This window comes from Tympanuchus pallidicinctus, unplaced genomic scaffold, assembly GCF_026119805.1.
Source record: "Tympanuchus pallidicinctus isolate F22 unplaced genomic scaffold, pur_lepc_1.0 scaffold10, whole genome shotgun sequence".
In the NCBI taxonomy this organism is placed as follows: Eukaryota; Metazoa; Chordata; class Aves; order Galliformes; family Phasianidae; genus Tympanuchus; species Tympanuchus pallidicinctus.
Window position 1 is genome coordinate 1,202,703 of NW_026294619.1, and position 13,223 is coordinate 1,215,925.

The window sequence follows — 13,223 nt, forward strand, 5'->3', positions numbered from 1 at the left end:
GAACTTTTTTTTCTGTGAGTCTGACTTATCAGCTTGATTCTAGAAGCTTGATATTAGATCCACCTGTGCAAGAGCATAATTTTAGCTGGGAACAAATATCAGTGAGGCCTCTCCATAGCAAAACTCTAAAAGAGAAGAGAATTGAGGCACTGGTCAAAGGGGCCCACACAGCACTGCTCTGATGAAGTGTCCTTCCCTAAGTGTGGAAGATAGCAGGAGGCATCCATGGAGCTCTACTGAAGAACCAATGAGGAGCAGAGCTATAATGTGGGATTTAAAACAGTCCCAAAGGAGGGCCTCGAATGGGCTGTTTTCTTGAACCAAGTAACTCAAAATGGTAAGTGAAGATTTCCAACAGGACACATGGCAAATCAAACATGGCAAGACAACAAAGGGGAGAAGTTTCCATTTATTTATTCCACTTTAAAATGACTTAAAAGCAACTTTAAAACACTTTAAAAAAAGGAGTTCAAATATCAAGAAGCTGAAAATAAAACCATAAAGGTGGCATTACAGGGTTAGCAGAACCTAAAAAGCAGAATTAGTGTAAAAGAGATTTACAGTCTCAGTGAACAGCAAAGTCAGATTGCCCATGTAAACTGAGCAGCATGCAATGCTGCTCCTACCCTCTGAAACACAAAATTCTTTTATCACTTTGCTTGCTGGATAAGAAAACGACAATTTAAAAGAAAACCATCACTTTCGGCTGGTAGAGAAAACATTACAAATATGCACGATTCCTCTTAAATCGATGCAACCTGGGTGTAACTGAACATACAAACTAGTGATGCTGTTTCTCTGGTAGAGCAGCCCTGCCTGCAGCGAGCCATTGGAGCCCTGGAGGCTAGACAGAGCTGGGCAGAAGTGCCAGGCAGCACTGCTGGGAAATGAAGGTAGCTCCTGGTAAGCCAGAGCTCTCTGACAGCTCAGATCCATGAAAGGCTTTTGTTACATTGACAAAGAGTGGCTGCGTGCTTGCTAAGGCTTTCACTCTGTGTTCTGAGTTACTCTTGACCTTGAGGTGCTGAGGTGACTAAGGAGAGAGGAGGAGCAAAGAAAGGAACAGGTTGCTACTCAGAACAGGGGCTGCTCAGCAACGACTGCACCATGGCCAGCGGCTGCTGGCAGGAGATCAACCACAAGTACTGCCCAAGCAGAGCACTACTTTCCTCTCCTCTACACACACCCTTTGCAGAGCACTCTGACCACGCCATGGAGCTCTTGTGTTCTCTGAGGGCAGGGACATGGAGCTCACAAGGACCTGCAACAAAAATAGACCCAAGCAATTGGGGGGAGGCAGCTACTCGGCTGTAGAGAGGGTTAAACCAGTGCCTGTGCTGGGCACCCTGAAGTAGATTTTTACCTCGCAAGCATCCTCACTTATCCTCCCCTATCTGTTTGGCACATAGAGCCTTCCTGCTCCCCCTCCCTGGTGGGCAAGATGCCTGAGATCAGCAGCTCCAAAGCCCAGTGTCCCTGTGCACGGGTGAGGAAAGATTCAGTCTTCTGTTTTACTAGGAAGTCTCTGGATAAAAAACTGTTTAAAAAATGTCGTGGCAGGAAGCAGTTAGTCAAACATATCCTCAAACATGCGTCGCCCCATGGCTATATAAACCTCTTTTTCCTCCGGAGTCATCTGGGCCACCAGCTCAGGGCGCTGGCTCACTTGGCTGTAAGAGTGCGGACGCCCAGCCACTGTGACGGTGGGGTCCTCTGCCACCACCTCAAACTCTTCCTCCTCATCCTCCTCCTCCAGCCCGTACGCCATGGTGGCTGCAGCAGGAGGACGGGGAGGAGTTTCTTCCTCTGACTCGCTCGTCTCGCTCTCGGAGTCACTGGCGTTGGCACCGGAGAGAGGAGCGGCACCTCCAACGGTGACTGTGGAAGCAGAGGGTGTCTTCTTCTCATGGATCAGCAGGGCACGCATCACCTCTTCATTATCATCCAGAGCTGCCCGGCCCTCCTCACGCTCCTGGAAGGCATCCAGGTCCCTCCCTCCTGCAAAGAGACACAAAGGAATGAGAGTTTCCTCACATAGACTGAGGTGCTGGCACTGAAGGTGCTCCGAATCCTAGTTTCCCTTCTGCCGCTGTGCATCCTTGGCCATGTCACAACCCTTCTCTGTGCTGACTCCCTTAAGAGATGGAGAGAGTGAAGTTTTCTCTTAACAGCCTGGAGGACTAGATGATCTTCGAGGTCCCTTCTATCCCAAGCCATTGGGGATGACAAAAGCCAGGATAGGATGCAACTGACCAGGAGGAGCAAGAACGTTCTCGGCAGAACTTTAAACTCCAATTGATGGGGTAGGGGGTGAGTGAAAGAAAAGAGCCAGGGAACACTTGTCACTTTAGAACGAAGAGGGGAAAAAAAACATCTGTCACAAAGGGATTTGTGAGGGCTCCTCCAAGAAGGTAACACAGCCAGCAGCACAGCTAAAATGCCTCTACACTGCGTGGGAAATAAGAGGAGAAGATGGAAACCGTGGTGCAACTAGAAAACTATGAACTAACTGCTATCACAGAACCATGGTAGGATGAATCCCATAACTGGAATACTATGATTGAGGGATACATGATTGAGTCAGCTACAGAACGGATAGGCAGAGCAGAAGGAGTGAGGGAGTTCCTCTCTGTATTGAGAAGTAGGTTGTGAAGAGCTGCCTCTGAGTAACAGACATCATCAGGTCCAGAGCTGGTGGGTTAAAATTAGGGAACAGGCCAATAAAGGACATCTAGTGGTTGGAGTTTACTACAGGCTGCCTGATCAAAGGAAGCTTGTTGATATGAGGTCTTTCTTGCTTTTCTTGCTAGAGGTACTGCACTCACAGGCTCTCATCCTGGTGGTGGATGAGATATGTGCTGGGGAAACAATTCAGTGGGCTGCAAGCAAGTCCTGGAGACTCCTGGAATCTCTTGAGGACAACTTCCTGGTCCAGATATTGGAGCACCACTGGACCTGGTGCTCACCAGTGTAAAGGAGATCATAAAGAGCTTAAGGCTGGAAGCAGTCTGGAAGTATGCCCTGTTTGAGTTCATAATCTCGAGGAATACAGGCCTGGCAAAGAGCAGAGTCAGAACTCTGAATTTCAGGAAAGTCAACTTCTGTCTGTTTAAGGAACTCTTGGATGGAATCCCCTGGGAACTGTCAGGTACAAAAGAATGGAACGGAGGTGACAGCTCTTTAAGAAAACATTTCTGAGAGCACAAGAGCTCTGTATCTCTCTAATATGAATGCATCATATTCTTATTTCTAAATTGGAGAGATACAGATTTGAAGAGTGGACCATTCAGCCGATAAGGAACGGGTTGGATGGGGGCAGCCAGAGTGGTCAACAGCTGCATGTCCAGGTGGAGGCCAGTGACAAGTGTTCTTCAACATCTTTATCAATGATATAGTGGGATTGAGTGCATCCTCAGAAAGTTTGTTGATGACACCAAGCTGAGTGATGCAGTTAGTACAAGAAGGAAGGGACCTGGACAAGCTGGAAAAGTGGGCCCAAATGAATCTAATGATATTCAACAAGGTCATGTGCAAGGTGTTGTTCTTGTGTTGGGGCAATCCCAGATATGAGCGCAGACTGGGAGAACTTCCTGAGAGCAGCCCTGACCAAAAAGGACTTGTGTGTTTTAGTGGATGGAAAGTTTGAAACAAGTCAGCAAATCTATGCACTTGCTGCCATTAAGGTGTTACGTCTTGCCTGTGTTGGTCCAGTACAGAAGTCCTACTGTATCCTAAGCTGCATCAAAAGAGGAGTGGCCAGCAGTGCAAAGGAGGTGACTGCTCCCCTCTACTCTGCCCTTATGAGGTCCCATCTGGACTACTGCATTCAGGCCTGAGACCTGCAGCACAAGAAGGATGTGAAGCTGTTGGAGCAGGTCCAGAGGTCACGAAGATGATCAGAGGGCTGCAGCACCTCTCCTGTGAAGAAAGATTGAGAGAGTTGGGCTTGTTTAGCCTGGAGAAGAGAAGGCTCCAGGGATACCTCACAGTGGCCTTCCAGTACTTGAAGGGAGCTTACAAACAGGGGGAGACAGACTTTTTACAAAGTGTGGTACTGATAGAATAAGGAAGAATAGTTTCAAACTAAAAGAGGGGAAATTTGAGTTAGATATTGGGAAGAAATTTTTTACTCAGAAGGTGGTGAGGCATTGGCACAGGCTGCCCAGAGAAGCTGTGGATGCCCCATCCCTAGAAGTGTCCAAGGCCAGGTTGGATAAAGCCCTGGGCAGTCTGAGCTGGTGGGTGGCAACTTTTTCCATGACAGGGAAGCTAGAACTAGATGACCTTTAAGGTCCTTTCAAATCCAAGTCATTATATGATTCTGTGGTTCTATGACCACAGGGAGCTTCCAGCACAGGCTACAAACACAGAGCCCAAGCCTGGCTCTGCCCTGCTGAGCTCCTCATCTATAAGGATTAAGATGGATCCAAGCAAGGAGTGTAAGGAAATTGTGTGTTATAGAACAGCACTGTTTACAGACTGCATAAAACAGTCTGGTAAGCTCAGGGTTGCACTTATCAGGCAGGAAGGGGAAAAGTTCATTAGAGGATCATGGTGAGAGCGCATGGGATTTATCCTGCAAAGCTGATGAAGCTCACAGCCTGAAGCCACGCTGTGCAGCACAGTGTGCAAGGCTGTGTTAAAAGAGCTGCTGTTCCCCATGCCAACCTGCAGCCCAGCCAGAACAGCGAGGCCGGTCTGTCTGGCTCTCTACCTGCATCTTCCATCTGAAAGGGACTGCGGTTTCCAAGCTGGCAGATGCAAGGCCTGTGTCCCTGCTTCAGTAAGGTTAGCTGCAGAATAGTTGGGAGGGGTTTGACAACGTATGAGCAGGCAGGGTGCATGCAGTTCACAGATTCAAAAGCTGAGATTCTTGCTCAAGAAGTGGCTTTCTGCAAAAAGCTTCCTATGTTTGCTGAGTACCGTGAGTCTTCTTAATATCACTAAATCTACAAGCAGGAGGAAGGAAAAACTACAAAATAAAAAACCTTATGTACAAAAAAGGCCCAGAAAGTAGGACAGACTCCCCAGGGCAAACTCTCTCTCTTGCACCAAAAGCTGTGTGCAAACAATTGCTGGAGCCAATGCGATGGCTTCCTGCTTTCATACATTAACACCGCTTGCCTTCTTTTCCAAAGCCTGGGATGTGAGCACCACATCCACGCAGCTGACACCCAAGTCCTGCAGAGTTCAAAAATGCACTTGTTGCTTTTTGCAACTTGAGACACAAATATGCCAAGAAACAGGTAAACTGAGGAAGTAAGTCCTGCATTTTGCACTAAAAGCAAGGGGAGTAAGTGACTGCTCCTTTCCTATGGTAAAGGCCAAAAGACCTATCTCTAACTTCACGGGAACTGAGTTTTATTGTAAATGAAGCGTTATTAACAGGTGATGACCACAACTATTATTAATACACAGACAAAATTCTTGAGAGAAAGGAAGAGCAAAGGCATTAGGTTGGCAGCCTTGTGTTTAGCTGCCTGCCTGTTATTCTACAGCACAAAAGACTTCTGTGAGAACTGTTCCTGCCAGACCCAAGCAGCCAATGTTTTCGTTCAGTGGCTCCAAATTTTGCTCCTTCCCATTTATGTCATGCAAGAGTCATAGGAATGTGTTCCAACAGCAATTTCAGGCTATTTCCAAAAGCTCCCTCTTGGATCTCCAGCAGTGAGGTGAAGCAGTGATGCAATTGCACTGTAGGAGATATACTCTCCCTCCAAGTTCTTCAGTGTCATCTGAGAAACATTTATGCTGTGTACACCAAAAGTCATCTCAAGAAACCCATTTAAAAGCAGAGATGAACTGAATGTCTAGCAGAAAAATGTGATGAGAACTTTATGGCTCCCGAGTAACATCATCTGCTACAGACTGCAAGAGGAGGTTCATTTAATCACCACCTTGTTTAATCTGTTGGGATAATGTCATAGGATCCATTTGTATTGAAGGCATTGCATGCAAACAACATCAACAGGTATCTTCTGACCATTTTTTCACATCTGCTTCTACCTGTAGAACTCCATTCCACTTTAGGTGCTAGGAAAGGAACTATTTCAGGATCTCACACTTACACACTTACCCTTTTGCCATTTTCTGTTCCTAAGGCACTAACAGGGATTATTCTATAATTCCCAAGTGATTCAGAAGACTGTATCTATTGATTTACACTCATACAAATGATAAAAGGTCTCTCCTATTATTAGTGTATAAGCTTAAATAGCAAACTTCCAAATGCAGAAAGTTTCTACTAATGCCTACAAGATCTTAGCTATGGTCAGCTAACAACATGTCCTCAATACGAATGAAAATAAAAGCAAAGCCAATGAGAAACCAAGAGAAAGCAAGGACTCACCTGTACAGGCTTTCCTAATGTGCTTCCAGAAAATTTATTTCTGACATACTCTTCATATAAAATATTTTGTATGCTGGGAGCACAAAAACACTGCTGGTAGATTTGATAGGCTTCAAAGTCACCAAATGTTAATAATTGCTATTTTCCAGCAGTGTCCCACTGGGGGCCAGCTTTCTAGATGAAACTGAAAGACCTTCATCCAAAAGCAATAAACTCTCAAGGCAGGAGAACATCCATTAATAAAGGTATAGGAAGAGGTAGCAGATAATTAACATTTCAGCAGCACAAACAATTCTGTGGATCTAATCAACTGGGATTCTTTACATCTACCTACACCACAGGTGCTTTGCACAGGAGAAGGGAGCTGGCAAAATCTGGAGCGCTGGGAGCAGCAGCTGTACACAGGGGGTAATGTATTTCTGGCATCACATAAGCAGAGCAGCGCTTCTGCTCGGTGAATTTTCTTACCATCCTTGATCTCATCAGGATCATAAGCCCCCTGCACCGTGCTCTCTCGTAGCCAAATCGGCCTCTCTCGCGCTGGCTTTCCTTCACTTGCAGATCTGTTAACATCCTCCTGATCTTCCATGCTGATGACAACGTTCTGGGTATACAAGTCCTCGTAGGATGGTCCTTTTGTAGTCCAGGCTTCTCGATGGTGTCCACCCGTAACAGCAGCTGTCCCTGAACCAGTCCCAGCTGTACGTTCTTTGCTGCACAAAAGTCAAAGAGACAAAAACAGAGCACTCAGAACAAGCCCCATCTTGGCCAGCGTTGCAATATTTGAATAGACTATCACCAAGAATTTTTATTTCTAACATGTGGTCCAGGAATTTCTACACCAGTTTGCAGATTTGGACAACTTGTGGTCTTTAGTAGGGAGCCATACAAAAGCCCATGGCAACTTCTGAAACAGCTACTGAAGAGAACAAGTACTATTAAGGATGCTGATGCACTTAGTATAAAAACAAATGTAAAACTCCAGAATACCTTGAAATAAAAGTCACAGCAGCAAAACTTGGTCCCACAATAATCTAGTGCTTGGCATCTGGTCTCTTTTTCGCTTTTACAAAGCAAGCTTATATTGCACAAAATCCAGTACTAAATTCTAAGCAACTCAGATGATAGCAGCAAAGACCCAGCATGCTCAGTCTGTGAGACACTAACCTCAGGGCTCCTGAAGGGGTTAACTCGTTGTGAAAAATACTGATCTAACCCTTGCTTGAATGATGAGTGACAGTGCCCCCACAAATCACATCTGCCCCATTATGCAGCATATCTGCACTATCCACTGCCCTGGAAGGAGAGGGAAATCCATGCAGAGAAAGATGAGAGGACAGCTTCAGACCAAGGACATGGGCTGGGCAAAGGGCTTCGCACAGTGCTGAAGAGGAGGAAGAGATAAGACAGAACTGTCTTCACAGCAGAAAAGCTGGAGGGAGAAAGGTGATAACAGAATACGAGGGCAGGACAGGCACAGTCTAGCACTCCTTTGTGTTCTGAGAGGAGCTGCTGCCAGCACACTTTCCTTCAGGCTCCCTTCTAGCTCGGGAGACTGATGAAGAAAGGAAACAGTTCTGCTTGAATCTGATGGAAAGAGGACATCGGGCGGAGTATTTTCTGCATACTAATGGAAATGAGCAGAAAATATTCTCTGGCTACAGATGCAGAAGAATGGAAGCTCTCTGCTCTCCAGGTGAGGGAAGCCAACGACAACTATTCCTTTACTTCCAAATTGCATTTCATCTTCACTGAAAAACAATAGATTCACTGCACATTGAGGCCATGAACAACCCCTATTAGATGCCATAGAATTGCAGCCATCCGACTGCCAACGGCAAAGGCTGCTAAGCTAAAGCTAGGGCTTTTCAGGGGTACCAGACCTGCCTAGGTTTCTCCTTCTGTCCAGAGGAAATCAATGACGGATTCTAGCAGTGTTCCTGCTCTGCTGCCAGCTGCTATCAGCTGAGCTGACACAAGTTGTGAGTGAGCATGGTTCATTTGCTGCTATCTACCCAGCAACCTTTCCTCCAACAGAGAAGCTTAAAATAAGGCTGCAGTTGGAGACCTGAGCAATACGCATCTTTTTAAATCAGCGAGGATTTAACCACTGCTTGACAAGCTGATTCTGCACAATTTTTAGGTGTAAACAAGGGGGAAACACGGACAGGTGATAATCTTTCTTCCCCAAATATAAAATATCAGAGTGTTGAGCCTCGGTTAGGATTGAGGACTGTTCACAACCTCTTACTAGGTGCATTCGCTGCCATCTGATAGCAAAATACTTCACAATGTTTGTGTTAGCATGTGTCCACACACTAACTGCTTCTCTCCCACAGGCAGCCCTGCTAGGAAAGCTTCACAGCAACCTCGAATTTCTGGGCTGAAGGAAAAGACTCGTGCACATGCACTGCTTATATAACCTAAGGAATCACACAGAGAGCCCTTCTTCCCAGTGTGTTATTTCAAGTGTTGGCACCTTTCAGTTTTCCAAGACAGGCATGTGTTCTGTGAAAAGCACCGCTCTGCTTCCCACACAATAGAAATCCGTAACCAGCGTTTCCCTGACAATTTTATGTAATCCACTTTCCTCACAAGATGCACAATGCAACTCTCCCCCAGCCTCTCCCTCTCCACGCTGCAGTGTGACAGCTAAATACACTCTAGTGCCAAGAGCTGCCTAATAATACTTTCACACAGAGGTGCCCAGAAGTATATTCAAAATGGACTTTTTGCCCACGCAGTATCATTCAGTAGCAAAATACTTGTTCCGTAACGTCAGGAACATTTCAAAATGAAGGTAACAGCTGTAAGAAACACCTACAACATGAATTACTTTAAACCATCTATTGCAATGTGTCACATTCACCTGGAATAATGTAGACATTTTGTCGACTCTCAGACCTCAGTGAACTGTGTAAGCATATCCCAACTCACTGCATCATTTATGCAACTGCATCTTCAATCATACTGCTAGAAGGAGTGGGCAGCCTCAAGGCTATGTGACCAGCAGAATGTTCCCTACTGCAAGAAGAGATCGCAGCACACTCATCCAAGAGATGGCATTAAACACCCTACATCAGGCACCAGCAAAAGGCCAGATGTGCAGGCTGCCTTATGGGCAGCACAGGGCAGAAGAGGGTAGTGTGCTCTTAGAAGAATTCCTCCGTTAGATCCAAGATATACTTTTTCCGCTGGTTCCAGACACTGCACAGCCACCTTGGAGCCAGGAACTGCTCAGACAGCAGCTGCTCAGTGGCCCAGCTCTAGCTACATTTGTTCCGTTGCCCATAGATTGTTTTACCATGATGGAAGTTGCTCCGTGAGTGGTTAAGCTGCCTTCAAAGGCGACATAAATAATTCTTAACATAGCTGAAGTATGGCCCACAGAAACCACACTGTGAAATTTTCACCTCAAGCCTGCCCAGGCTACTAATTAAAGGTCTTGCTAAACAAGGATAACTCTTTTTGTGCCATATTTGAAACAAAGCACTCTTTTATTTAACTACTCTTAACGGATTCAGCTTCAAAGGAAACAACAAATGGTCCTAGATAGCATGACCACAAAAAACAAATTCTGTGAAGATTTATGTTACCTAACATCATGCTATTCTGACATAAGAAAATGAAGGGGATATTCCAGGCTGGATGTGGCTCTGGGCAGCCTGGTCTGGTAGTTGGCGACCCTGCGCACAGCAGGGGAGCTGAAACTACATGATCATTGTGGTCCTTTTCAACCCAGGCCATTCTGTGATTCCATGATTAAAATCCACCTGTTTTAGGAAACCAAGCAGAATGGCTCAGATAAAGCATGTATATTTTGTAAACTACATGGCTAATTCACACTCTGCCAAGATTAAAAAAATTAATGACTCCTGGGGAAAGTACAGACAGAGTACAGGTGCCATGTACAGATTACATGGCAGGTGAATGACAACTGCATGCTGTTGGTGCAGTTGGTTAGAGCTACCATCTTCACCACCTGTGCCTGTGCAGAGAGAAGATGTGGGCACTTTGTGACCTTTTCTGTCAGTTTCAAAATCATCAAAAGTCAGTTTTGTCAATGATTTCAAAAATTCAAGACTCCATAAAATAGCCGTAATAAATAACCCAACATTTGGCACTTTAAAAAAAAAATCTCACAGCAGTACTTTCATGCAATTATCTGCCTTGAATTAATGAGAGTTAATAAATAATTAAATCATCATATGTGCTGAAGTAAGTTGTGCTCAAGAAAGGGTTTTAAAATGCTTATTTATCTTATCATTCCTTGCTCAGAGTAATTAAACATTTACAGTGTATTTTAAGTATTTAAGAGTCAAGTAAGTGGGTGCTCCTATTTAATCACGGGACTGTACCAGGCTTCTGCTGTGCTGATCTCCTGTGCACCGAAACAGGGTGGCCATGGAGAAGACTGAGAAATGACTCTTTTTTTGGTGGTGTTATCCCAGTTTTAATACACAAACTATAGAACATAGTTTTTAAAGCAAAATTTAGTGATTCAGCTTGGGAACAAAGGCTTCAGAGACTCCCCATATCAACAAAGAAACGTTGGGTGACCTTGGAAAAATCTTCTCCCCTCCGTATATCGCTTCTGTTTTTCTATCAGAACGATGAGCAAAATTAGCTATATCCTTGGCTAGAAAAAGGCTATGAATAGACAAGTAATTTTTATTATACTAATTAGAAACTGTCTAGCATTAATATATGATGAACATTCTCTCGCAAGGTTAGCTTGAAAGTAAAGAAAAGAGTCTCTTCCTTGTTCTCCCATTAACTGAAGTCAAGCATCCCAAGGCACTGTGGGAATGCTTCCCCCTGTGCTACAGATTTTTTTTCTTGGGCGTTTAATTGATGATTTTTTTAAACAGAGAGAAGCACATCACATTTCACCATAGCTGACAAAACTGACAGCTCCCCACATCTTTCTGCATTATTATGTTATTATAAACATCATCAATTTTTGTACAACTACAAAAGTTCTGAAAGAAAGTATCATTTCCCAAGGGCAGGAATGTTTTAAAGATCATAGAATCAAAGAATGGCCTGGGTTGAAAAGGGCCACAATGCTCATCTAGTTTCAACCCCTCTGCTAAGTGTGCAGGGTCGCCAACCAGCAGACCAGGCTGCCCAGAGCCACATCCAGCCTGGCCTTGAATGCCTCCAGGGATGGGGCATCCACAGCCTCCTTGGGCAACCTGTTCAGTGTGTCACCACCTCTGTGTGAAAAACTTCCTCCTAATATCTAACCTAAACTCCCCTGTCTCAGTTTGAAACCATTCCCCCTTGTCCTATCACTATCCACCTTTGTAAACAGTTGCTCCCCATCCTGATTTTCTGACTATAATGTGGAATACATCCTAGCCATAGGTGATCCATGCACCCCACCCCACAGAAAACTGCATGCAGAAGACTGATTAGAAGAATAGTAATCTGCCTTGTTTAGTAAAAAAAAGTGGTTGTGGGTAAGTGGATGAGTCATCTCCTTATAAACTGTACATTCCTCATGGAATTTGTCAGTGGCTTGCACCATTGGTACTGAACATGTGGGTGCCTAATGCACAAGGCTTGGGAAAGCCTCACGGAGCAGATGAACACACTATGAGAAAGCAGTATGGTGAAAGAAGACAGGGTCTGTTCCCACCTCTGCTTCAAGGCAGGAATCTCAGTGGGCTCTGGTTCAAGGACTTCATAGGCTAAGTTGATATCTTCTGTCTCACGAAGTAGCTTATAGATGGGCTCGATCTGCTCATTAAATCTTGCCACGAGTGTCCTTGCATCCTTTTTTGGCATCACCGACTCATCCTCTTCCACTTCAGTCTCACAGAAAGTACAGCGGAAAGTTCCTAAAACAAAGAAAGTTGCTAAATATCAGAAGAAAAGCAACGAGGCCAGCAGCATTTTCAACAGCAATGCCTCAGTGTTTACTTGGCTTGATGCTAAATAGCTCTTCTCACTCTGACAATCCCTTTCCACAAAGGATGTACCTGGTTATTATTTAAGCAGAAAACAAAGCCAGCACCCTGATGTCACCCAGTGAAACCCAGCTTGGGGTACAGTTTCTTGCTCTGAAATGCCTAGATGTGTTACAGCACCACTACTGAGACACTCCCTAATCCCACACACTCTTTCTTGCTAGACATTTTAAATGATATCTACGACTAAACTGTGATAAAAAGCTCCATATTATACTGCTAGGAACTCAAATATCATCTGTTCCAGGTGTTGGAATTGCTACCTCCCAGGCCCCTGGAACGATTCGGTTTCACAATGAAGTGGTGTGCAGCTTGATGCTGCCCAAACTGCTCTGCAGTAACTGTTAGCACAACCATCGTCACAGTGAAATTCATGCAAAAGGATGGCACCTCCTCCTGCTGTAGGGCCACGGCAAGCAGACCAGTCATTACGGCAGAGTAGCAAAAGTTAATTTTGATCACATTCACTTCTTGAAATTAAGAATGGTAAACTAACAATTGTATGAAATCAACTAATAAGCTTGTTTCACAGAGCTCACCAGGAGTTAGAAAAACAGGTCAAACAGAAAGGCGACTGAAATGGTTGCCTGGCAATGCAGTTACAAAACCTGACTGAACTCCTGCACAGCAGGCCTTTTGGTTCCGTTGCTCCATCTGTGAGCAGGAACCTTAGGGAAGTACTTGCACAGTAGGACTGTGCCATATGGCTCGCTATGAGGGCAGCAGTGCAGCACAATGACTTAGCCTTGAAACTCTGTACAATAGCAAATCCTGTTGCCTCCCCAAAACTTACTTACATATGCCAGCATACTCTGAGACTTTGGGATTTCTTACCCTTTCCGTGGCACCTAAAAATATATAGGATCATCTCTCAGTATCCTAATAACGAAAGAAAAAAG

General features: G+C 44.9%; 1 protein-coding gene across 2 annotated transcripts in view; it reads right to left on the reverse strand.

Moving 5' to 3' along the window:
* Positions 1 to 398: 398 nt before the first annotated feature.
* Positions 399 to 13,223, reverse strand: part of GTF2E1 (general transcription factor IIE subunit 1) — a 52,379-nt gene continuing 39,554 nt past the window's right edge. For both annotated transcript variants that reach the window (XM_052666170.1, XM_052666159.1), the window contains exons 3-5: positions 11,994 to 12,195; positions 6,818 to 7,062; positions 399 to 1,998 (exon numbers count right to left, since the gene is read on the reverse strand). In XM_052666170.1, coding sequence (XP_052522130.1) covers positions 1,568 to 1,998; positions 6,818 to 7,062; positions 11,994 to 12,195 — 878 coding nt within the window. In that variant the 3' untranslated portion in view covers positions 399 to 1,567. The remainder of the gene's footprint in view (positions 1,999 to 6,817; positions 7,063 to 11,993; positions 12,196 to 13,223) is intronic.